General features: G+C 38.8%; 1 protein-coding gene across 7 annotated transcripts in view; it reads left to right on the forward strand.

Moving 5' to 3' along the window:
• The window catches only part of epb41l4b (erythrocyte membrane protein band 4.1 like 4B), a 30,929-nt gene that overhangs the window by 1,314 nt on the left and 3,738 nt on the right, over positions 1–25,877 (forward strand). The window contains exons 2-22 of one of the 7 annotated variants that reach the window (XM_028470363.1): positions 5,119–5,223; positions 5,315–5,357; positions 5,771–5,846; positions 6,078–6,122; positions 6,723–6,775; positions 9,678–9,798; positions 11,163–11,250; positions 11,347–11,435; positions 11,769–11,838; positions 11,917–12,086; positions 17,003–17,112; positions 18,299–18,332; positions 18,441–18,462; positions 18,559–18,662; positions 22,036–22,178; positions 22,753–22,874; positions 22,958–23,071; positions 23,154–23,209; positions 23,268–23,429; positions 24,698–24,818; positions 24,912–25,045. In XM_028470363.1, coding sequence (XP_028326164.1) covers positions 5,119–5,223; positions 5,315–5,357; positions 5,771–5,846; positions 6,078–6,122; positions 6,723–6,775; positions 9,678–9,798; positions 11,163–11,250; positions 11,347–11,435; positions 11,769–11,838; positions 11,917–12,086; positions 17,003–17,112; positions 18,299–18,332; positions 18,441–18,462; positions 18,559–18,662; positions 22,036–22,178; positions 22,753–22,874; positions 22,958–23,071; positions 23,154–23,209; positions 23,268–23,429; positions 24,698–24,818; positions 24,912–25,045 — 1,982 coding nt within the window. Of the gene's footprint in view, positions 1–5,118; positions 5,224–5,314; positions 5,358–5,767; positions 5,847–6,077; positions 6,123–6,722; positions 6,776–9,677; positions 9,799–11,162; positions 11,251–11,346; positions 11,436–11,768; positions 12,087–17,002; positions 17,113–18,298; positions 18,333–18,440; positions 18,463–18,558; positions 18,663–22,035; positions 22,179–22,752; positions 22,875–22,957; positions 23,072–23,153; positions 23,210–23,267; positions 23,430–24,697; positions 24,819–24,911; positions 25,046–25,877 lie in introns of all 7 variants that reach the window. The other 6 variants (XM_028470361.1, XM_028470364.1, XM_028470357.1 and 3 more) reach the window with 6 other exon arrangements.

Below are 25,877 nucleotides of genomic sequence, written 5' to 3' on the forward strand. Positions count from 1 at the left end.
TTTAGGTGACGTGATAGGTGCACCACGTGACTTAAAGTTCCGTCAGTTTTATTTTAGCTCATATTTATTTTTAGCTACCCCGCTAACCCTTTTATTTTGGCCCAGACCCAGGAAATACCCTAAAATGTTTTTTTTTATATATGTATTTTTAAAGGTGAAATTTGCTTTGTTAAATGTGTCAAAATGAAAAAATATATAATGACAAAAGTGAGATTCAAACCTACGTTAGCGAAAGGAAGGATGCTTGAGTGCGGCGCCTTAGACCACTCGGCCATCCTGGCACGGTGAAAAAACACAGGCACTTTACACTTATGTAGAAAAGATCTGGAAAACGTACCCATAGTCCCGGAGGCTAGTGATGCGTTTCCGTATCAATAGACAATTTGTTAATAATATCTGGCAGGTAACTTAAACTATGGCTTTGACATTTTGGAGTTTTTGCCATTTTTGTTACTTTATTTCCAGAAGGTGTTTTATCATCTTAATATAAATATTTATAGTAAATTGATCATTAACATAACCTGTGTTTAAAAAAACTAACAAAAAAAAAACATTGCGTATATGCTTTCAATCGTTTGGAATTGCGTCCTATATGTAATGTTTTCCTGGCAGAATTAAGGTTGTGGCCTGTATAATATGAGTGTGTGCCTCTTCCTGTACTCCAGATGGTGTTATGATCAGTTGATTCATCACTTAGCTTCTTGGTCCCTGACTGTGGAGAACCTGTGCTGAGACAGACCAGAAGCCGCCTGTCGCCCTGTTGTTGCTCTTTCCTCTGCATCTTCCCCTCTTTTCGCTCTGTTTGCCTCCATCAGATTGTCCGTGGTTTAAACCTTTACCTCGACTGCCCTCTTTGTGCCACCTTTTTTTTGTACCAAAATAATTTCCCTTCTTCACACCCTCTGTGGCCTGCTTCCTCTTCACACCACCTTCTTACTGTGAAATGCTCTCTCCTGTGCTCCAACCTTCTCCACCTCCTATTCTCAAGCTCCCTGATGTGATTTACGACTATGGGAGATCTGTGTCACAGATGAATGCCATGCAGTGGGTAGGTGGGAGAGTGGCTGAGTGATTGTGTGTGCATGTGGGCATGTCTGCGTTAGTGTTTTCTCCTACAGTTTTCAAGGTTGTTGTTTTTTGTGTCACTGGAGCTTTTGCATGCATGCGTCAATTCAGAAGTCCCAGCGTTGTGAGGCGAGTGTCTTTTGTTGCCCCTGCAGTGGAGATTCTACACAAAGCCAAAGCTTCTGCTCAGGGTTTACTTTTCAGATTGATACACGGGCTTGTTAAAGCTGACGGCTTAGTCACAGCTGTGTTGGAACAAGTTTGGTCATGTGCTCTTGTTTTCCCGCAGGCATTGATACAGGTGCACTGAAACTCACCTCGGAAAGCTTTTAGTCTGTCACTTCAGCATGAATGTGTAAAAAAAAAAAGAGAAAAAACACACACATGAGGTAGAGGAGCAGGAAGCAAAATGTTCACTGTTATGAGTTTGCCAGGCACGTTGTTCTCTCACGGCCGCTCGTGAATATGCGTCGTGTGTGATTGAGGCTTTGATTTTTCAATCAAGTCTTCTTCGTAAACTGCAGGCTCAATAATGACCCAGAGTGATTTTTCTTTCCTGTCCTCAATCTCTTAATACCATTGATTTTTCTCGCCCTTTCATTTACACACAGCAGGAAGTTCAGATTGGTTATCAGGATCCAAAGTACACGGCTGTGATCTTTCCACACAGACACACACACACACACACACACACACACACACACACACAGACACACACACACACACAATCACACAGCAGTTTATGTGGGTCAAACCTGGGTCATGTCTCATGTGGGATGGTCGGAGTAAAGTGCTGCTTATGACACTCATTTTTGTACTGGGAAAGGCGAAGAAGCAAAGAAAAATGTGATATTTTATCACTCGATAACATTAGGTTATTTTATTACACCCTCAAATCTAACTAAATATTTGATTAAACCTTTCCATTAAAGTTTAATTTCCACTGTCAAGATTGTTTGGATCCCAAACCTACAGGAGCCAATAACACAGGTGATGAGTATTTATTGTAATATACCGTGCACCATGTGGACCTGTAAACCCAAATTAACAAAGCAGATCAAAAAGACATAGAAGGCCAATTGGGCTTCAGTGAATATGACTTGTGTAACAGAGAGAACTGGAAGCCATACGGCTGAAAGGGAAAGCAGCCACAAAGTACTCCTCCGCAGGTCTCAGTCACTGTGTTGGTACACAGATACTGAGCCAACAGTTAACTGAGCATACGGGTCATTGGACTGTGAAGAAGAGGGATACTGGATTTTGAAAGTGGACCTTAAATACTTGGACACTTCCTCCTTCTTAGAACAGAATCTAGTGTAAGCCATGGTGCAGACTATGGATGTAAGAAAAAATAATTTTGTATCTAACCAAAAAATGTCCAAATCAATTTTTTAATCATGTTTTGTTACAGAAAAAAACGTCTAATTGTGCTAACATGCACAGCGCGTAAACGCCCGGTTACTAGGTGTCAGTGAATTTTAGCTTGGAATTTAATAAAACGTACTTTTATAGATGTATGTGATTATTTTTTTAAATAATTTTAGAACATAGAATCTGTTGTAGAAGCAAAAGATAGACTTTTTTGAAAAATTTAATTTGAAAGTTTGATAGTCATACCACTTTGTTTTTTATAGAAAGTGTCTGTTGGTACGGTTACCGTACGGACAACCCCCGGTGCTATTGGTATGTTTACCGAGGTACACGTACGTAGCGTCTTAAGATTAGGGTTAGGGTTAGTTTGACGCTTAGGTTTAGTCTTAGTCACGTGACTTAAAGTGGCCAATGACTAGAAGTGTCCCGATCCAATATGGATTTCTCATATCGATCCAATATCAGCCAGAAAACGAATATCGATTTTATTGGACTGCATCTTAAATCACCGACATAGGCTCTCCGATAGAATTTTCCGGTCCAGCACTTCTATCCTGTGGTTCATACTCCAACAAAGTAACCTACTGTTGTTGACTATTGTTCTCTGTTTGAGTAACATCACTTGATCAAGCATTTTCTAACATTCCACACTACAAAATAAGAAATAAAAGTACTTATGAATTGTGCTGATATCGTATTAGATCCATATCGGTATCGGCCGATACGCAAGGCTGCAATATCGGTATCATATCGGATGTGAAAAAGTTGTATTGGGACAGCCCTACCAATGACCGACCTATCACGTGACCTAAACTGGCCAATGGAGGGAAACATATCGATAATCGCAGTATCATCATATTGTGAGATAATCGTTATCGTGAGCTTTGTATCGCGTATTGTGAGGTACCCAGAGGTTCCCACCCCTACTGTTTACACACTTCTACAGGTCACCAATAAAGCTAATGTTATGTGGCTTTGGGAGAAACAAAAAAGGAATAAAACATGTAACTGAACTTGATTTATATCAAACTTAAAGCTAATGTGGATGATAACTAACATGTTTCTACAACACTGATGAAGACATATTGTAAGCTTCAGAGATCAATAAATCAAAGGGTATTTCCCTAAAAAAAAACTAGATAATATACTCAGTATGTTATTGACTTCACCATGAACAATGCTGTTGTCCAATGGTCATCATGTGTCTCCTCCGAATGTGCATTGTGGGATTTAGAGTCCCATAGAAGAATACCAAGACAGCGCTGAAGCAGAAAAGTTTCTTGAGGAAGTGTTTTTACTTCATTCTTAACATGATTTCTTGCGTTTCGTCACCAGACAGCGATTCGCTTGACGCCATTTTTGATCTGCTTTGTTTATGTGATATGACTCCGATTTCAGCCAAACTATGAACATCCGCCATTGTTTTGTCAACAACTTCCAATCTATGAAAACACTACAATTGTCCATTTGGCAGTGTTTTTGGTGGCACACTGGAATCAGTACAACAGTTTAAAAATGGTTATATCCCACCCCAATTCCCCAGCCACTTGACATTAACATTGAAGTACTCCCAAATATCTTAACAATATCAGGCCATAATCTAATACGACTAATCTCATCCATTGGGTGCAACTTTGGGTTCTGAGTCTTGCCCAAGGACACATGGACACAGAGACCCTGGTGAAGATTATTGATTATAGCGGTGCTATAAGTGAGACACCAGTGCTTCTAAGTAGGGGTGTCCCGATCCGGTATCGATATTGGATATTGGTCCGATATCAGCCTAAAAAGGAATATCGGATTCAAATTATCGAATTAAAATTTTTTAATTGTAGAATACTGTAGATATTATCTTGAAAGTTAAAATGTATGTAACCAATTGGTTAGTAATAAATGGGTCAGTTTTTCTCATACCTACTGTTGCCGACTGTTATTCTTTGTTTGAGTAACATCACATGATCAAGCCTTTTCTAACATTCCGCACTACAAAATAAGTTATGATTCTTTTTTTTTTATAAAACTAAAAAAAAAGTAATAAGTATGTATGGTTCATGCTGATATCGGTATCATATCGGAAATGAAAAAGTTAACTTACTTCAAAATATAACGAAGTATCATAAAGGCACTTTATATGAGTATTTAAAATTGTTCTCTGAAATTACAAAATGTATAACGATGTTTTCATTATAGTTATCCTTTATCCAGAATGTTTATTGGGAAAGGCTTGAAGCTGATGCTTGTTTTCTGTCATTGTGTGGACAACACTTAATAAAGAGAGTGGAGCTTTATCATCATGTTAAACCTAACAAGGCCTAGTTCTTTATTTGTGTTTCACCTGTTTATCACGCAAGAGGTTAAACCCATTATCAGGAAGTAGCAGATCGATGAGTAAGGTAGGTCGGTCGGATGTAAAATAGATAGGAGGAAGAGAAATAAGATGGTATACCGGTGTGCATGCATGCAGTCGCAAACAAAGAGCCACTGTCACAACAGAGCCGTTTATTTCCTGACACAAAAACCCGATCCGTTCTAATGTGCTTTCATGTCTAACCTGCTAAAAACCTTCCTGAATGGTATACTGTTATGGCATATCCATCAGAGATCAGGTTACCACAATAGAAAGGATAGAAATAGACATACACAGCTCACGACAATGTTTCTTTTTCTGTTTATTTGTTGTAGAGCAAGTCCAAAGGCCAGGACCTATTTGACCAGATCATGTATCACATTGATCTAGTGGAGACAGACTACTTTGGCTTGCAGTTCATGGACACAGATCAAGTCTCAGTGAGTAACAACTTGTCACCTCTCACAGTGAGCAACAAGCTGATTAAACCGCCTCTCACTTCTGTTCTTCTCGTCTTTCTCTGCTTCAAAGCACTGGCTGGATATGTCCAAGTTAATAAAGAAACAGATTATAGGTGAGTTCAGCTCTCAGGTTGTTATTTTTAATTAGATTTTTGCTTCTGGTGTGTGAGTGTGTTGCAAGTAAGTGGGGAGCAGGTTAGGCGGCGTTATCAGCTGTTGACACGGTGATTAGCGTGTGCATTAGGGGCTGTACCCATGTTTGCTCTGCAGCTGGTAACACAGACAGGGATAAGTGGTGCAACTGGAGGGAGGAGAGAGATGGATGGATGTTGGTGGTTTGTGTGGAAAGAAACTTGCAAGACCTGAAAGAGGCTGTGATTTATGCCGAAGTAAAACACATCAAAACAGACTGAAAAAATGCACACTGGCCTTGTGACAGCGGTGGTTCTAAAAATAAGTTTTATTCTATGAAATAAATGCTAATAAATCATGACTTCATTGTCTTTCTTCTCATTTCATTCAGAAGGTCCGCCGTACAGACTGTTCTTCAGGGTGAAATTTTACTCTTCCGAGCCGAATAACCTGCGTGAGGAATTTACCAGGTAAAAATTACACACTAGCATATACACACACACCTCCATGTGCAGTTTTCCCAGGAGCCCAATAGCAAGGTCTGACGAGACCGTGAGGCTAATTGATTTGCTGCTGTGGGAAGATTGCAATCGAGGCCAGAGAATGGTTTTGCATCACATATGAGAACAAAAAAAAAACAATGACGTGTTAGATGATTCACCGTCTCAGTTGTTTGTTTTGTTTTTGTGTCATATCAACAGGTATCTGTTTGTGTTGCAGCTTCGACAAGACATTCTGTCTGGCAAGTAAGTTTTTTCTTCATTGGTGCTCACGACAAAAGTCCCTGATACAGACCGTAAATAGGAACGACATATACCAACCTTTTTTCTTTTGTGTCATTTTTCTGTCTATTGAGGGAAAACATTCAACATGGGAAAAGAAAAGGTGTCAACATGGCGTTGTGTAGTTCATCCTAGCACAAAGACTGATATAGGGAAGCAGATCCAATTGTTCTTAGAGGTCACTTTTAGGTGTTTCTTCTTTCCTCCAGAGGACTGTGCTGGAAACCACACACTCACCTGTACACAGCATACAGACAGGCTGACTGACACTGGTGTTTACTACTTGTTCTGATAGACTACAGACAGAGAGGAACTCCTCTTCTGTATTTGATCTATATGTGGGACACACATCCCTAGAGTCCAGCTCTGTTATAAAACTCAATCAGGAACAGCAGAGGGCTGTCTATTTTAGGAGGAGGGTTGGTCCTGTATGTGCACGTGTGTAGGTCATTTAGACTTTTTTAGGTTTTGTGATATAACTTGTGCAGATCGGCGGGTTGGGACAGTGGTTTTACTTCATGTTAGGAGTTTAAAACTAATCATTGATGCTGTTTGTCTCCTCAGGTTGAAGTGTCCGTATGATGTGTCGGTAGAGCTGGCAGCTCATTGTTTACAAAGTAAGTAACCATTTGATTTATTCAGTCATGGTGATGATTTCGACCTCCACCTATTGATGCAGCATTTTGTTTGATATGTTAAGGTTTCATTATTCAGACAACTTTTTATCAGGAATGTACTTTATTCTCCTCATATGTTTCGACTGCCAACTGTCAGCCTTCCTCAGAGGCATCTACTGATTGCTTTGACGTGCCCTCAAGTTGGCCACGTCCCAGAAAGAACTCATAAGGACACATCAATGTGATCTGTAGATGCCTCTGAGAAAGACTGACAGTTGGCAGTCGAAACATGTCAGGAGTAAAATTCCTGAAAAAAGTTGCCTGAATAAATGAAACCATAACATATTATTTAAAAATTTAAGACAAATTGAACTTGCTGGAATTATTAAGCATTTTGTTTCTATTTAGTTTATTTATTATTGTCTATTTTTTAGTGCTGATCAGATGAAAAACACAAAACCAGTGCTTCTTCACATTATTGGACTTACTGCACTCTGAAAGCTTCATTGGTGCATTCACTGAACCCTTCGTAATTGAATAAGTAAAATATTTCTTCAAAACATCATTATTTATTTTATTTGGCCACACACGCAAGCCTGGGGCGATTGTTTTTGCATTGTTCAAAACGCTTTTAGTTTTAAATTTAAGAACTAATATTTAAAAATAAAATTAAACATTATCATTGTAATTCATGTTTTAATAATCTAGTTTATCATGGAAATGTATTTAATGATCTAGTTTATCATGGAAATGTATGTTGTGTAACACATTTTTTACGTGTTTCCTAAATCCTGCCGAACCCCTGAGACTAACTCATCACAAATTTTCAGCTCAATTTACCAACATGGCATTACCATTTTTGTATCTCACTCTAATCATAAATATTATATCCTAAAAGAGAAAAAATAATCTCAGTTTCCCCATCATCACCGTCCTAAATGAGTGAGACTGATTGTGCTTGGTGGGTGGGATTTATGAAGCAGCCAGTGAACGTTGTAGCAGCTGCCATCTGCAGTGAAACAGCATGAAATTGTTAAACTAGGATGTGTAACAGAAACATTGAAGTGAGAGGCGCTGGTCACGGTGACTCAGACGCATATCTAAATGTATAAATCCAGTGTTTGGAAACATTAACCATCATTATCACACTCGAGTCGATTTACTTTGAATAGCACTTGATCATCTAATGATTGTATAATATAATATATTGGGCTGCTTAGTTATTTGGTAATTACAGTATCTGTAAGAAGGCCCTGGATTCTACTTTTTGTGTTGATTTAAAACATGTGTCAAACTCATGTCCCGGGGGCCAAATCTGGCCCTTTGGAGCATCCAATTTGGCCCGCAGTAGAAAGTAAAAATTACAGAGAAAACATGAATCATCGTATAAATGAAACTCAACAATATTTCCAGAGGCTCACAGTTTTCCTGGCACTTATGTCGCATGATTGCAGTATTTTTAAATGTTAAACAGTTGAACAAAACTCAAAATTCTTACAAAATCCTTACATTTTTACTCAAATTATTACATACTAGTACAGTGCCTGTCGGAAGTATGTATTCATATACAGTAGTGGAAGCTTAAGTAGAGTTGTCATTTATGGCCAAATTAGTATGTGTTTGAAGGTTGGATGTACAAAGAGGTGTACATATTCTGTAGTGTTATGAAGGGCTATATTTGCAGGTGCAAAAGTAAAATAGCGTGTGCGATTTCCCTGGTTTAATTCTATGAGACATGCGCATGATAAATTGATAAATAAAGTTTGTACCAATGCGGCAGTTTAGGTAGAATCTGATAAAAGACACATACATTTGTACAAATAAAATTATTTATTTAACATTTCACGTTTCTTAGTGCAGGGGTGCTTATCATCCAAGGTTAGGAATTAATATACAAACAGACGTAACTTAGTAAGCAGACTGAGAATAACTTTATCTATAAATCATGTGTGTGTGTTTGTGTCTGTGTGTGGCTACCTGTCCATCTCTCCTCCGTCGGCTCCATGCACACGCATCAGCCGCGCCCATGCACCCACTCAGTGACTCACATCAGGTTGAAATGCGAGTGTCTCACACCCAATGCATGAGACTAGAGAGCTTTGCTAGTATATCAATGTGAGTGCGGCTGCTCAGACGGCACTCCCCCCTCTCCAGTCTAACCCTATGTATGATGTAACCAGCGTTGATTCTGCGGTGATTTCAAAACAAAGTAAAATGAAAATAAATGTTTTGAAATGTAAGGCCCGCCCCACTCTCCGGTCTAACCCTCCGTCCGGTGTAACCAGCTTGATTTCAAAATAAAACAAAAATAAACGTATTTGAAACATAATCACCAAATAAGTCCAAAGTTTCAGGTCGAACAGACACTGCGTCGGGGAGATATGTGCTCCACAGACTGACAGACAGACAGACAAACAGACAGACGGACGGTCCTTGCTTTATTAGATAAATGATATTTCCCTTAATTAAATAGAAATTGGTCTCAAAATCTAGGAACTTTAAAGTGGGGATCCTGTTGGGACTGATATCTATCACTTGTTGCTTGGGAATAGTTGTTTGTTGTTATTTACATATTTTGTATTTTCTGTATACATAGAAGTGGAAACTCAGGCACAATAATGTTGAAATTACTAATAAAACCTGTGGCCCATTTCAGATCAAAATGCACCTTATTTGGCTCCTGAAATAAAAACAGTTTGTCACCTCTGACTCAGGATCTATGGAGTTTGCATGTTCTCCCCTTGCTTTTTCAGGCTTTTCCCAGACTTCTCTCTTAGTTATAGTGTAAGGTTATTTGGGATCTTGCATCAAGCGAAGCCCTTTTTTTTCCAGCTCCTGCCTTTTAGTTTAGCGGTTCCTTGTGCTTCCCCTCCTGAACTGTGTATTGTGCGTCCGTGTCCAGGTGAGCTGGGAGACTGCAATCCCTTGGACCACTCTCCTGAGCTGGTGTCAGAGTTTCGCTTCACTCCCAAACAAAGCGAGGCCATGGAGGCTGACATCTTCAGCAGGTGGCTGGAGCTCAGGTGAGCGTCAAACATCAGTTGGTGGTTGAGAATATTTTCACAATAGAAGAGCGTGTAGCTACTAACACACAGAACATAAAAGCACTTTATACCAGTATCTTCCCCAGTAAGCACAGCACTTGTGCTGGGTCAATTCAGCCTCAATGGAAGGCACCCAGCGGTCAGTGCTGGTGTGCCAAGCACTAAGCAGCAGAGGAGGAAATCATCCCATTGTGGTCTCTCAGCACAGGACCTTTCACTGACTAGTGCGTCTAATTTCACCGCGACACTGCACCGCCATGACACTATCGCCAGTCTGTGTGAAGGATTACGGTTAATCCCTGGAGGGTCTTGATTGATTCCAGGCTGTTGAACCCTGCCAAGTGCTGATGGCTACCATCTCAGATTAGATTACATAAACAGTCACTGTTCCTGTCACTGGGTTTCTTGAGCTGAACAAAGACTAACCAAACTCATTGGCTGTGTTCGAAATCACATACGAACGTACTGCTCATACTAAGTCTGACGTTAAAATGAGTATGTAGTGCATTCAGTTTAGATAGTATGGAAAGATTGAGTACGCAAGAAATACTCTGATGCATACTTTATCTGGACATTTTTTAAGTGTGCACGGTGGGCACACTAGTCATACTCAACCACCACATGAATAATTGTAAGTGGAATGTAAAATTGTCCTGGGACCGGCTTCAAGTTAAAAATCTAACATTCCCTTTTCAAAACAAAAGCTTCTCTTTTCGTCTTCTATTAGTTTCTGACACTTTTGTAAATAGGGCTCTTTTTTAAGTTAACCGAATGTTTTGTCAGTAGCACAATGGCACGTCTCTGAAAATCTCCAAAATGTCGGCATCAATTGTGTTTCCATGAGTTTTATGGATCAAATGACCACATGTTGATGATCTACTTGGTCACTTTCTTGCTGAAAGTGTTTTCAGAACTTTCAAAGGTGGCGAATCAACAGAGATATTTAGCCTCAGTGTGCTTCAGGTTTTTGTCATTGTAGGTTTGAAATGCATCTTGGGAAACTTGGAAGTAAACTTCAGTGGGAACAGTCATCCTCCTAATCCTCCTAACTATACTCATAGTATATAGTAGATAGTATATACTCATTGTAGTGCATAGTACGGAGTGTACCATTTCAAACACAGCCATGGTCTTCTTCACACTGAGTCTGAATGCAACCAGACGGCGTCTCACTGAGCTTTGCCCCAACAGCTAACAACAGTTCTCATCCGAGGGTTTGCAGCAGGTGTTGTTTCTGATAGCTTTTTGTGCTCAGCTACACTGGGAATCAAACTCAGAGCTGAGGTGACGGAAGGGTTGATATTAATAATTTCAAGACTCACTGTGGAGTTTTTCCTTCTCAGGGGAAAGAGCCCGTCTCAGGCTGAGATTTCATTTCTCAACAAATGCAAGTGGCTGGAGCTTTACGGCGTAGATATGCACTTTGTCAAGGTGCGTGAGCATATTCGATTATCACAAGCTTCACTACGTATGTGTCACCATGCAACAGGTGTTGGACAAACAAGTGTGTGTGTTTTAAATCCTTAGGGTAAGGATGGAGGAGACTATGCACTGGGTCTCACTCCAACAGGCATCTTGGTTTTTGAAGGTGCTAATAAAATTGGACTTTTCTTTTGGTAAGTTTTCCAAAAGTTTTATTTTTTTTTAAATTTATTTTGAAATAAACTGCTGTGCTCAATGAGGGAATCTGAATATATATTAACACTAGACTTTTGATAAGGGATTTATATTGTAAACCAACATTAGTTGTGATACAATATTGTTTTTATCAAGTAGTTTCAGGACATTATTCTTTTTCATGGGTACATACATACTGTAAATGGAGATTAATATTATCTAACCTTGGTGTAAGTGAGAACTGCTGCCTGATCTTTAATGTTGCTCATTCAACTCTTTGATTTCTTTAGTTTTCTTGCGTTTTAATGTTTTATTACCTTTACTATGTTCAGGCCCAAAATCACACGATTGGACTTCAAAAAAAGTCGACTCACGCTTGTGGTGGTGGAGGACGATGATCAGGTTTGTGTCCTCAGCCTACAGCTCTCATTGATCCTCAACCTGAGCTCACTAATAACGGTGTGTGGTGTTTCTGTGGAGGGTCGGGAACAGGAGCACACCTTTGTGTTCGAGCTGGCCAGCGCCAAGAACTGCAAACACCTGTGGAAGTGCGCCGTGGAGAGCCACGCCTTTTTCCGGTTACGTCAGCCAACCACGGGCAAGGCCAACCGCAGCGACTTCACACGACTCGGGTCTCGCTTCAGATTCAGGTAGAATTCAGATACTGCTGTGAAATGAACCTTTCGCCCTGCAGGTGGACATGACCAGCATGTTTTGTAGTGTCACGTTAAAAAAAAAAAAAAAAAAAAGAACCGTTGTGTCTATGGTTACATAAATCTGTTCCTATGGTGACGAGGATTTCACCATCTTATAGTTTGTCTTCTTGTGAATCAGAGATGGTTCTCTCATCTTAAAGGTGCTTCTTTTTCATTTGTTGAATCAAGCATTTGAAGATGCTTAAAAACTTCAGAACCTTACAAGAAACCAGTGTAATATCTGATGGAAGTAGAAACATGAACGCTCTTCACTGAAAAGAAGGCAAGTATGTTGCCTGGTAACCATTGAAATTAATAATCACAGTCGTAAGAGTGAAATTTAAAAGGTAAACCAGTTTGATAGATGGATCAATTTGTTTGATTTAGGGGGGAAAAAGGTGTGATACTTAAAATCAAGATTTTTGGATTTACTTTTCATTGTTTATTTCGTCTTAATTCACAGATGAAATAAACAATGAATGCAATCCAGAGATGAGTCAACAAGCTCAGGGTCAAATGACTTTTGATTTAAAAAGTTGATCTTTAATAAATAAGACTTTACTAAATCTAAATGGATAACATAATAGGTTGAGTAATTCTCCTTGGGACTCACTTTGAAAAGAAATGCACACCTTTTGGTTTAGTTTGTTGTAATTACTGTCTTTTTAAAAAGTATACCAAACTGCTAGCACATCATGCAATAAGCTCAGCAGTTTATTTAAGGTCATATTTAAGGCAGTAATGCCTGAATCAAGCAGTGACCTGGAAAATACAGTGCTATATTTACAGGTTTATCAAATGTTGAGGTACATTTTATTGCATCCTGCCACACAGACTTCTTTTAGCATCACTTCACTTCACTTTACAGATGAGTGATTCCCCCTCTGAGCATACCACAAATACTGAATGATGTTCATCTGTAAGTGAGATGAGGGCAGATTTACTAAAAGATACGGCATAGAGCGAAAGACAAAGTGTTGCTATGGTTGGACAGACTGGTGTGTGCGTAACCATAGCAACCTGTCTGCTCTCTCTGGTTGACTCGCCGAGCTGGACAGATTATTTGCATTCACCTCAAGCTGTATTAAAGTTTTCTCCCAAGCAACAAAAGACCTCAGATTTGTTTGTCCACACCCTCGTTGGAAGGCACACTGGCATTATGGTGAATAAGTCACGCTGTCAGAGAAAACTAGCTCTGGTTTGTCTAAAGCAGTGTTTCTCAACTTGGGGTACACGGTGGCACTATAGGGGGTACTTGAGAGAGAGAGAGAGAGAGAGAGGGTAAAAAATTAACAAATAAAGTGTCAGTCTTGGTCCCACCCCAGGTGTGAGACGACTGGAAATGAACTATAGAAATAAATCTATCCAGGAGCCACTAAATCCGTGTTTTTCAACCTTGAGGTCACCTAAAACTTTTTAAAATTAAAATGCATTTTGGGAATAAAAAAAGAAGAATAAAACACACAATCTTAAACGACTGTATTTGTATACTTTCACTTTGTGAAATATAAATCTAGTTCAATTCAAATTCAATAAAAAAATATATATCTGAGCTCAAACATGTTTAAAAAAACGAATTCTAGAAAAAAATAGCAGGGGTCACGATCCATGATCCAGTTTGGGAACCACTGCACTAAATACTGTTTTGAGTGATAACACACATTTAAAAAATGAGATTCTTTAAAATGTGTGTTATCACTCGTTCATTCCATCATTTTAAAATTTTCAAAATGTATCAGTCGGACAACGGGGGTACTTGGAATCAGAAATAAAAGAAAGGGGGTACTTGAGCCAAAAAGTTTGAGAACCACTGGTCTAAAGAGTATCTGTAGTGAACTTTAATTGTGAGATGGTGCATTGAAGCAGAACTAAGTAACTTGTGCTTGGCGTTCCCCCTAAAGGTCCTTTTTGGTTATGTCACTGTTGTAAAAACTCCGCATCCCCCGCCGCCTGCCCCACCCCACAGCTACATGCTGCTCTCCCAAGATGGTAGCAACCGATCACTGAAAAATCCTAATACAACAGTGACACTAAAGGTGCTTTCACACATATAGTCCTAGTAATACGGAAGGGAGTGTGTAAATGTGTGTGATGTGTTTGTTTGTGTGCTGACAAAATGGCTCTGAAAATGGATGGATGGATGTGTGTGTGTGCTGCCTGATGGAGCGCTGGGTTACTAGAGTGTGTGCGTGCCTGTTGCCACAGTGTGTGTAGTTGCTGCTGAGCTGTCATTGCATGGAGTTGCTCCGTTCTTCAGACAAAGGTCTTCTCTGCCTTTTTTCTGCTGGCTTCGCCATTGATATAAGTTTGAGAAAAGGGAATTTGTAGACAACCGTGTGTTAGCTCATTAGTTAGTATTGGGCAGCCGTAAAGCAGTACGTCATGCCACCGGGTCGGAGGCAGGAAAGTTGCAAGTGCGGTTTTCTTGTCAGAGACAGCAGGGGGTGATGAAAGACCCCCCAATCTCCGCATAAATCATTTTATTACCCTCACAGGGACTACGGGAAGAATTTATTAAGGTGAAAAAGTTATTTAGTTCTGTTTTAACTATAAAACTAAAATTTTAGTCAAGTAACATTCGTCAAAAATTCTTGTTGTAAAGGAGCAACAGGTACTAAGTAATTGGTCCTCAGCAAGGCACTGTCAGCACCATTTTACCTCCTTTACAGTCTGGTAGTGATGCATCTGTGTGTTGGACTTGCTCTTTAGCCTCTGTGGTATATTTAGTCATTTCTTTATGCATTTGCTATTGCTTACGTCCTTGGAAAAGACTCACCCTGTCAACTGTACAAGAAGCTATAATAGCAGCTGTGAATGAATGGCTCCTCATATGGAAAACACATTGGATAAAAAATCTGTAATGGACTAGTTTGAAAGGACCCTTTGTTAGTAACAAGCATTCTGGGGTTATACCTTTAGGGCCATAATTGGCTTAAATGATCTCTGTACGGCAGACAATTATTATGATGCTTTGTTTAAATAAAATCCTTGAAAATGGCAACATCGGCTCCCAGAAGCAACATCCTCTCACCTCAGAAAATATTCTACACCTCAAAATGCCTTTTTTAAAATGTATTTATCTATTTATTTTACAGCCATAGCCAATTCACACACAAAAAAAAGAAATGAAAATAAAAAGACTATAAATAGATACAGCATGTGGATAAATAAAAAGAATATTCCATTGAAATAAAAACATATTTGAAATCGCCCCACGGATCATATTTTTCCTCAGGCTTTTCCCCTCACGTGGAGCTCTTCTGGCTCAATCACCACATCAGACAAAGTAGCCTAAAATAATCCAGCAGCTGTTCAACATGTAGCTCTAAACCCAAACATCTGCTGTTTTTAAATAAATATTTCCCCTCTAATATCCTGTTTACAGATTATTATCTAAGCTTGGTTTAGTCAGCAGGGGGAAAAAATAGATATACGATGTCAACAGAAGTGTTTTATTTTTTTTGCAAAAAGTTGTATTTTCCTGAGTTGCTTGCATTGTATATCTGCAGAGCATGTTTTTATCACGAGGTAAAGTGCAGACTCATCAGACTTTGTGGCATCGCATTTGTAAACCTCCACTGAAAAGGTGATGTTCACAAACTGTTGCCACGGTAACTCTCCCAATTGTGGTAACCATCTGAAAAACCCAAACTTATTTAAAAGGATGAAGATGTTCTCGTCTCAGGGGTAATGCACTCAGTCCCTTCTCATCAAATGGTAATTTCTTCTATTCATTAGGGTCATTGTGATCTAAAGTGATTGTGTGTACGTGAAAGCCGTGTGACAGACTTGCAACCTTTTCTCGGTGTGCTTTATCTTGTTCCTGATGTTCTACCCTGTTCTGTCCTCAATTTACAACCTCTCCTTTTTGACCACTTAAGATAAATACTGACCACTTTATTACACCCTTTAGATATTGATCTGGTTTAAAGTGACTCAGACTTTTAAGCTTAGTCAGTATTTTACATTAAACACACCAGCTTTGAGGAGAATTAATGTTCACATACTGCCTAATTATATCATGTACATTAACAGTTTATTTTATAACACAACTAGTGGTATTCAGGCAACTTGTCAGTCATCAGTCAGCATTTATGATCATATATAAGACAAAACGCATTTCCTGTACAAAAAAAAAATCTTCATTTGCTTGCAATTTTGACAAGTGAAATTGAAGAAATTATAGAGTAAATAAGAAAAGAATAAAAAGGTCTAAAAATATGTCAAACAAGAGCGCAAACCTTCACCAAGCACCAAATATCATCTTTTCCAGATATTAGCAGTTATCTGGATCAGTGATTCTGATCATGATACCATGATCATTCACACTTTAAAGGTTTGTAAGTAATTTATATCCCCATTGATAACCATACAGTAGGTCCAAATGTATGGACAACCCCATGTTTTCGATAAATCGCGATGAAATGCACAATCCATATCCTATCCTATTTTGTCAAAATCCGTTAAGTACTTTTGGCTAAAATATATATATGTATATTTTTTTTTATTAAAGATTACCTCCTTGGTATTAAGCCTTTACAAACAAATACATATCTATAACACACTTGAAAAGTGGGTGTGCAGATGTGGCTGATGGTATTGGAATTGTATCCTGTTTTTTAGCGTGCAGAGGTGTTCCAAAAGGAATGAAGGATCAGATCAGCTCAGACGAGACATTTTTTACAGATTTGTTTTTATTTTTTAATTTAATGTTATGGACTTTGGACTGATTGAAAGTTGGTGTTACCTTTCCATACCACAATGTATTGATCTGAAGAAAAAGCACACATGAATAATACTTAAGTTTATACTTACAGATTGGATAAAAGCTTTGGCGTTTTTCTCTAATTGTCACAGTGTTTTTGTCTCAGTGGAAAAACAGAGTATCAGGCCACTCATGGAGGAAGGATGAGGAGAGCCAGCACCTTTGAGAGAAGACCGAGCAAACGTTACCCCTCACGCACGCAGTCGCTGAGCAAAGGCAAGTCTCATCCCCACAAACTGAGCTGAACGTTCAACATTGGTGCAAAAAATCTCATAAACTCAGAAGCCTTCAAAACAAGTTTGGATGAACTAAGGCCGGCCCCGCGAAACGTCTCCGCGACTAATAGCACGTACCACATTCCCGAGAATTCAGTCAAATGACTTGGTTCCACCAAATAAAACAAATCAAATTGTGCAACGTAAAATGGTAACCTACTGGTAATCAATGGTATTCAGTTTTTCCTCATACCTACTGTTGCTGACTATTGTTTTCTGTTTGAGTAACGTCACTTGATCAAGCCTTTTCCAACATTTCACACTACAAAATAAGTAATTATGTTCTTATTTAAAAAAAAAAAAAAGCATGTATTATTCATGCTGATATTGGTATCGGACGATACGCAAGGCTGCATAATTGGTATCATATCGTAAAATGAAAAAGTTGTATCGGGACATCCCTACACACGACTATGTTCCGATAAATTTAGAAATGACCAGAAAAAGGGGTTCCCGTCCCATCCCCTTTCAAAAAGGTCTCATAGAGGATCTTGACATCCGCTCATAGAATATCTATGTAAAATTACAGCCCGATTCAACGAGCATTAACAGAGGAGTAGTCATTTAAAAAACGGGGGCCCCTGGCGACCTCGTGGCACATACGGAGTAAAGGGCCCCATTTATATATTGGTATGTGGCAATGATTCGGTATGACCAGTCGTTAAATTATTTGACTCACAAATAAATGCGAAAACGACTTTAATGGAAATTGATGAAAAAAGGCCCATCGGGGCCCCTAATGGAATTGTGCAAGGCATAATCGTAATCTATGTTGAATTACCTTTGAAAAGGATATGTCACACGACTATGTTCCCATACATTTGGAAATTAACGGAAATGCCCGTGTGCCCCAAATCGAAAATGAGGCTCCGAGCGTCGATGCGTACACATCCATAAATTATACCTACCAAATTTCCGCTTGGTAGCTCGGCCTAAATTGACTGAATTTTGATCACCTCGATCCATTTTGTCCAATGGCGTCAATAACTGTTTTCACCGACTTTGTTTAGCTTTTGAATGTAGAGCAATGGTTAAAAGATAAAAAACAGAGTTACAAATGTGCGCTGACATGATGATATACAGTATGTACGAGTTGCTTTTTGTAATTCCTTTTTTCTACTTTTCAGCTGCTATTTCTCCAGCCAAGCCACCACATATTAGGTAAATAATAGATATATTATTATTGGATAAAGTTGCAAATATTCCACACATGACTAGAGTTTTAACTCTAATATTGCTTCATTTGTGTCTGCTGTCTTTCTTTGTCAGTCCTGATCCCAGTTTACACCCGGTGAGAATAACACACGTTTACACACAGTTATTCTGGTTCTGCTCTTGTGATGACATCAGATTTCTCATTGTATTTTCCTCCTCTTCTTTACACTAGTACCAACGTAACATTCCCGTTGGTCATGACGCGTGGCATCAGCATCACGTGGCGCTCAGTCCCTCAGTTTACCTACAGCCCTCCAGACACACGGCACCACACAGGTAAACAATGCAACACATAAACCAGACTAGCATCTGGATTATTTATCTGCCACCTTGTTTGGTATTTCATTCACTTCTCATCCCACGTCATTCACTTCATATGTCTGTGTCTGTGTCATCCTCCATCTGTGATGTTCAGAACTTCATTCGAGCCTTCACATGGTGATCCCAGTCAGCCTCCCGTCCCACAACGAACCAGCAGCATCTCCCCCGGATCCATCAGTTTGGTTTACCGGGATAAGGTCATGACTGCACTCTGACCTCTGCTAAAGCCCAGAGCTCCATTCAAAAGCTCAGACACAGACTGCTCTCCCACAGTGAGGATGAACCCTTTCTCCTTCACCATCATCTGCCATGTCTCCATCTGTTTGTCCAAGTGTGTTTCTAAAATAAGTGCTAAAGAACGATGCTAACTAGGCACCACTGAGGTGAGAAGTGGCCAAAGATGGTGTGGATGATGGAAGAAACTTATTAACAGCCATTATTTAAACATGGGACTCTTTATAATTCTGTGGGTGATATCTCACTAAGATCCATTCACTTGGACAGTGTCCTTTTCTTTTCTTTTTTTTTTTTTTTTAAATGCAAACTGACTCACACTTGATATAAAAAGCATCTTAAATGTGTCTCCATGAATCTTTTTAATGTGATTGTAAAACTCAGCCCCGAAAGTAAAAACAAAAAAAAAAAAAACTTTGAATTTCTGGAGCAGTTTTCTGAGTTTGTGGGAATGTTGCAGAGAAAAAAAGCTTTTAGTGGTGGCTGATGGCCTACAACAGCAGGGAAAAGTCACTCTAACATGATCTGAAACATAGGATACCTTTTATCAAAATGAAGTTGATGTTCATTGTTTATCAAATAATTGTTTTTTTTCTGCACTACAGTATAAGTCAAACATTTGGATTTGATATTCAAATCCACAAACTTAGAGCCGTAAGACAGCAATGCTTTAATTACTGCATTGACAAATGCCCCAGGCTAGATTCATTTTTTTAAATTATCTTAACTTAATATTTTTTGTGTTTTATTTTTGCAGGAAAGTTGCCATTACAGATCCGTTGTAAAATTATTCCAAGTTTGTGTTGAAAAGGAGGCAAGGGGAGCCTGCATTCTTAAAGTAAAGCTAACGCTAAAGCTGTTTTCCCCCAATTACAAACAGAACCAGTGGAAAATGACACATTATCAAATTATCATGTGTTTACTTATCTGGCAAAGTGCTGGAGCGTTTCACAGCTGACTCGGGGTAAGACTGGGTTCTTTCTGGAAAGGTCACTTGCGTTATTTTCATTTCAAGCCAAATAACTCAAAAGCACATTATTTAATGGGAACCGATCAACACAATGAAGCATTCCCCAAATCTTCTCTATCAAATATCTCTGCATGATATTTCTTTTTACGTTTTAGGGGTTAACGACAACCTGTTTGAGTTTTTAAAAAGGTTATAGAAGCCCAATGTCATACAGATAAACGTACAGACTGAAAAACAGCACCAGAATACACGAGAATCACAGAGTCTGTGTTTGTTCCTCAATACTACAGCAAAGATATCTGCCTTCTTTACATATTCTTACAGCTTATTCCAAATGTGTCTTTAAAAAAAAAAAAAGAAGATTTAATTCTGAGTCCTGTTTGGTTTGCTCCTTTGTGTGTAGTACGCAGTACAGTGTGTGATGGCGACTTGAACATGTTTTGTGCGTTGTTTGTTCGTCCAGTGGGAATAAACATTCCATTAATGTTAGATCAGGGTATGACTTTACTAAATCAATGGAGTGTTTGTTGAAAATGTGTTGCGCTCTGTTGTTTACTGAAATCACATCATGAGCTATAGAGGGAAATACCATATTGATCCAAAAATGAAATAAAAAGAACATTTAAGTGAAAAAAGGAGAAAAAGTGAACAACAGTGTCTTTCATTGCTGTGCCATCCTCACTCTCACTAGCTTGCTTTATATATAGTATTGATTAGCATCTCTGAGTGATTCCTCATCAACATTTTATAACTAAGAATGACTTGAGCTATTACACTTACTATATGAGGGTTTACAGCAGCTTTGCCTTTAAACAGCACCAGTTCATCCAGGAAATATCAGTGGGTTTTTTTGTAAGAGCTCCTGCAGCGATCTCTACACTGTGGTCAGTGTGTTTGCAGTTGTCCGGCTGCAGATTACATTTGTATAACCATCTGTTTTTTCTTAGCACTCATCAATTCAAACTGAATTCCCAAACCCGTTAGAACAAAACATAACCTCGGCGATGAAAGGGTTAAAGTTCACAAAACAGGATTTTACATTTGATACTGTGCATGTTGAAGTCTTATTAGTTCATGGCTGATCCTTTCATTTAGCCAGTTAAAAAAGACAATTTAATAGAGCCTAAAATCTCTTAAAAGAGAGCTCAGAAATTGTGTTCCAGATGGTGCACTCTATCTGCATTATTTACTATAGTTTTCTGGGAAACTGAATGTCACTCGTCCCACGTAGTTGTTCTTTGCTTTAAACGTGCTCGTACTTCAAAACACGAAAGTGACACAAAGTCTGATGCATAGTCAAAAGACTGTAGCTTCAATCATACGTACAGTATATTACGGTCAATCAGAGTTGCACATATAGAGTGATGTCATATAACAGAATATAAAACATCACTAAATTAAGGATTTAACATCAATATAACCTATGGATTATTATTATAAATATATCATTACCAATTTTAACAGTATTTAAATCAGTCTCTTGCTCTTACATTGCTGATACAGTGTAAATACCTTGTGTCTTATTCTAGCAAGTCGTACTTTTTTTGTTAGAAAGCCTCCCACACACTGTGTGATCCATTGGATTGAATATATTATAATGCTGCAACGTTTTTGATCAAGCGTACCAAAAACCATTGATCCTAATTAAAAGTCGTTGGAGAGTAAAATAAATGATTAAATCAACATTTTAGATTTCTAACTTTTTTCACTTGACATTTTTAAAAGTTTTAGTTTATGACTTAATTTGGGCCCCACGAGCCTGAAAAGGAGAAAGCGGGTTGGAAAATGGTTGGATAGATGGATGGAAATCATTAAATAGAGTAAATTGCTCATTTTCATCTGCAGTCCCTGTAGCAGGCAAAGGAGAACAAACAGAGATAACACTTGAAAGAGGTCACTAGATACACTGAAGATGTAAAGCACTAATTTACTCACAGAGAAGTGAAATCATCTCCATCTGAACCTCACTCACCTTTCAAAACAGGTAAACCCATCACAATACATTTCCCTTGGATGCATTCAATCTGTCAATCATTGTCTTCTCCTGTCTGTTTCAGTATCTAAAGTAAGTGTATGAGATGAGATGAGATGGCGGTTTCCTGTGATTGCATGTCTCATCCTCAGCTTCCCACTGAGCGGTCCAACATCAGACCATCAATTCAGCGCTGAAGAAAATGAGAATTCCTATTCTGGCAGTTCAGTCCACCATCATCACCGGCGCCACACACACAGCCACGACACGCTTTGCCACACACACACAAAGAACAGTGAGTACTGATCAGGATGTGTCTAGACATCACAATAGTGAGCTAGTTTTTTTTTTTTATTTTTTTTTTTTATCTGTGCTGTATTTTTTTTAAAGGTTCACCTGAACTCTATTAGAATTTATTCTCTTTTTTTTTTTTTTTTTTTTTTTTAAATAAAAAATTTTAAAAAAAAGCCTCATCATTGCAACTAAAAAAATGGTTTTGTTTTTAAGTTTTTCTGTGAAGAATATCACAAACTCAAATGTGTTTTCAAGCCAACTGGGAAACAATAAGCTGTAATTTTGCTGCTGTAAGTATAAATAATCACACTGAACTAATTTACCTGCCATTCTTTGCAGCTTTCTACTTAAACCGTGCTTTCTTGTCCTTTTCCACTTGTTTTGAAAGCTGAAAATGTTAAGCTTCTGTTAATTTTCCACTGGTTTTAAATGCCAACCCTTATGTAATAATGAATTCAGCACTCAGATATTAGACGTGACTTTTACCGCCTCCCGTCTGTGCAGATTGTCTGTCCATCATCACATTGTTGTCTGTGTATTATTTGGTTTTCTTTCATTAACTTTATGTCCATCAGAACGTTGTGCTCCTCCTGGTCCAGCAGAGGATGTGGACATTTCCCGCTCTCTGCACAAAGCTTTAGGGACTGACAACAATTCTCTGCCTTGGCCTTCACTGCACGTTAACATTGACAAAAAGGTCAGAGCTCTCTCCTTCTGCTGGTTTGCTGCACTGTTCTTTTTTTTGTGTCAAAGTGAGGTTTTGTATTATTGTCTTTTCAGGGAGAGGAGAAGCAGCTTTCTGAAAAGTCTCTTCACCCTCCAGCTTCTCCTGTGATGCTCCCAGACCATCTCAAGTGCAACATCCTAAAGGCTCAGATGGAGGCAGCTTTCAGGGTGAGTAGGCTACTAAACATCTGCTTTTGAAAAATGTGGTTTCTCAAACTAACCACGCATTTTTACTCTTTCAACAACGAAGAAGGAACCTCCATCGACGCCCAGGGGGAAGAACCCATGCGAGACCTTCAAAGACAGGTGAGCACCTCATTCACACTGCACAATAACAACCTTTTCACCCTTAACTTGCTGCCAGTTTTTTCAGGTATCAGAGCTCATCCCAAGATTCAGCTGCATCCAGTCTGACTGCAGAGAAAACGACCCTCAGACAAGATCGCAATCCCACACCAGAGCGGCTGCAGCCTCAATCCAACCCAAGCAGCAACCGCAGAAAACGTCTAATTCGACAGTTCAGCTTGTGAGTATAAAGCAGCGGTCTGCAATCCTCAAAGGAGCCATTTTGTCTCATCAAACCTGGATTAAAGTCCTTCCAGAGCTGAAAAAAATACCTTCTCACCAATGAAGACAATCCAGTAAAACATTCCATACGGTTAAAATTATATAGAAAGAAATTTGATAACACATGATCATGTCAGTCAACACATGCTGATTGCTAATTTCTTGCCACAAATCAAGTATGCATACTTAACTGGCACATTGGCAGTTAAATTAATCTGTCCCCCACGCAATTAAAATCTTTATTTTCTTCCAGAATTTCTTTTAGTTGCTTTAGTTATCTTACCAGGGATTCAAAACTTAAGGTTAACCACAGGTGCAAGGAAAGGTGATGGTCTGTAGATGTTGCTGGAGGTAAAGTGGGGAGGTGGCAGAGTTATTGCACAATCATGATTTATTTTTAAGGTTGACAAATAGTTATACCATGATATTCCTTGGTGTCATTAATCATTAATACCCATGTAATAAAATAACAATTCTTTCTTTCAATATATTTTTTAAAGCTCTAGAGCAGTGGTTCCCAACCAGAGGTATGTGTACCCCTAGGGGTACTTGAACACATTGTTGGGGGTACTTGGAAGCATTGATAAATCTATTTCCAACATGCTGAGTCATTTTTAAGCCTATTTCAGATACTGTACATGCTCATCCAACAGCTTTTCACGAAACTGCATTAATGAAATAAACAATATTGTGGCCTTAATATCCTACTAATTGTTACTAACGTGTTATGCACATTGCTAAAAATTGAGGTAAATATATTCTCTGCTATACAAAAATTGTAACGCACAAAATTGATATTTAGTATGTGTTGAATGAACGGACAGGTTGACATTTTCAAGCTATTAACAACATGTAAATAAAACAAGAAAGGTTACTAAATTGGAGTGACAAAGGGGTTCTCCTAATCTGAAGAGAGGCCTCGGGGGGTACATGAGACAAAAAAGATTGGGAAACACTGCTTTAGGGAGCCATTGCAAAAGAGTCAAAGAGCCACATAAGGCTCCAGAGCCGCAGGTTGCAGACCCCTGGTACAGAGGCTACACATTCATTTCAATTGCTTGTTGAATGGCATCACTTCATCGGTGCTCCAGCTTATAATAGAAAACGCTATCTTCTGTAATGACTACTTGATGCACCACTTGGAAACAACAGCTGGGCTCTCTTCGCTACTCCATTGATGACATTGGTCAAAGAAAACATTCACTCTCTCAATCTGTCGCCTATCAGTAACCATGAAGATGAAGATAATCTACCAGAGGCACTCGCTGCCATTGCTTCTCAGAGCGCGGGGAAGTCAGGCTCCAGCAGCTCATTGGACAAGCAGATACAGCCATCTATATATCCACAGGTAACACATACGCAAACACACATACACCGAATAGAACAATCAATATCAAATGCACTACTACTGTCTACTATGCCAGGGTGATGTGTATTTCAGGTGGATAAAATGCCAACACTGGAGCTGAGTAGCCCCTGCTGTCACTCCCCCTTGCCTTCCCCTCACCTCTCCCCCTCTTACTACCGTAGCTCCATTCCTCACCTGGTTCCTTACCTCACCGCCCATAACAACAGGTAACACGCCTGCTCTCTCTACTCTTTCACACAAGATGAGCAGAAGAATGGTTTTGTATGTTTTTGCAACTGAGGAAGAACGCTGATAATCCACAAGGGTTTAAAATCATGTACAGCATGAGGAAATAATTACCGTATTTTTCGGACTATAAGGCGCACCGGATTATAAGGTTCGTTATTATTATTTAGATGCATTAAGCGAAACAAAATCGTCAGATAAGTCAAACTTTATTCAACTCATTAACAATAACTCTCAACATGGTTCAGGTTTAACACATAAAATACAGAACATTACACTCACTTTTTCAGTTCAGTATGTTGAAGCACAGTACTGGTACATATCACTCCACGAGGCGCCTGACTACGGTAGCCCTAAAGTGCCAAAAATCCATCAAGCAGTGCAGCTTCATCGTTTACCAAAGTTGTACTAAAACATTTTGACATATTTATTTCATACATAAGGCGCACCTGATTATAAGGCGCACTGTCGATTTTTGAGAAAATTAAAGGATTTTAAATGCGCCTTATAGTCCGAAAAATACGTATACCTGAAATATCCCCACCAAAGAACAACAAGCACCAGGAGGTGTAAACCTGATCGTCATTATTATTGCAAACCATTGACATCTTTTTATGTGAAAGAAACTTCCTGGTTGTGAAACTCTTTGAAGTCAATGTAAAAAACCTCAGTTACTAATTCAATCGAGTTTTAAAAAATGTTGGTGTTTCACAAACTTCCTGTAATATGTTGCTTTGCATGTCATTATTATTTTACACTGATTTAATATCGTTAAAAAGTTCTCTACTTTTTATTAGAGTACTTGTGGTGTTA

This window comes from Gouania willdenowi, chromosome 16 (assembly GCF_900634775.1).
Source record: "Gouania willdenowi chromosome 16, fGouWil2.1, whole genome shotgun sequence".
NCBI lineage: Eukaryota > Metazoa > Chordata > Actinopteri > Blenniiformes > Gobiesocidae > Gouania > Gouania willdenowi.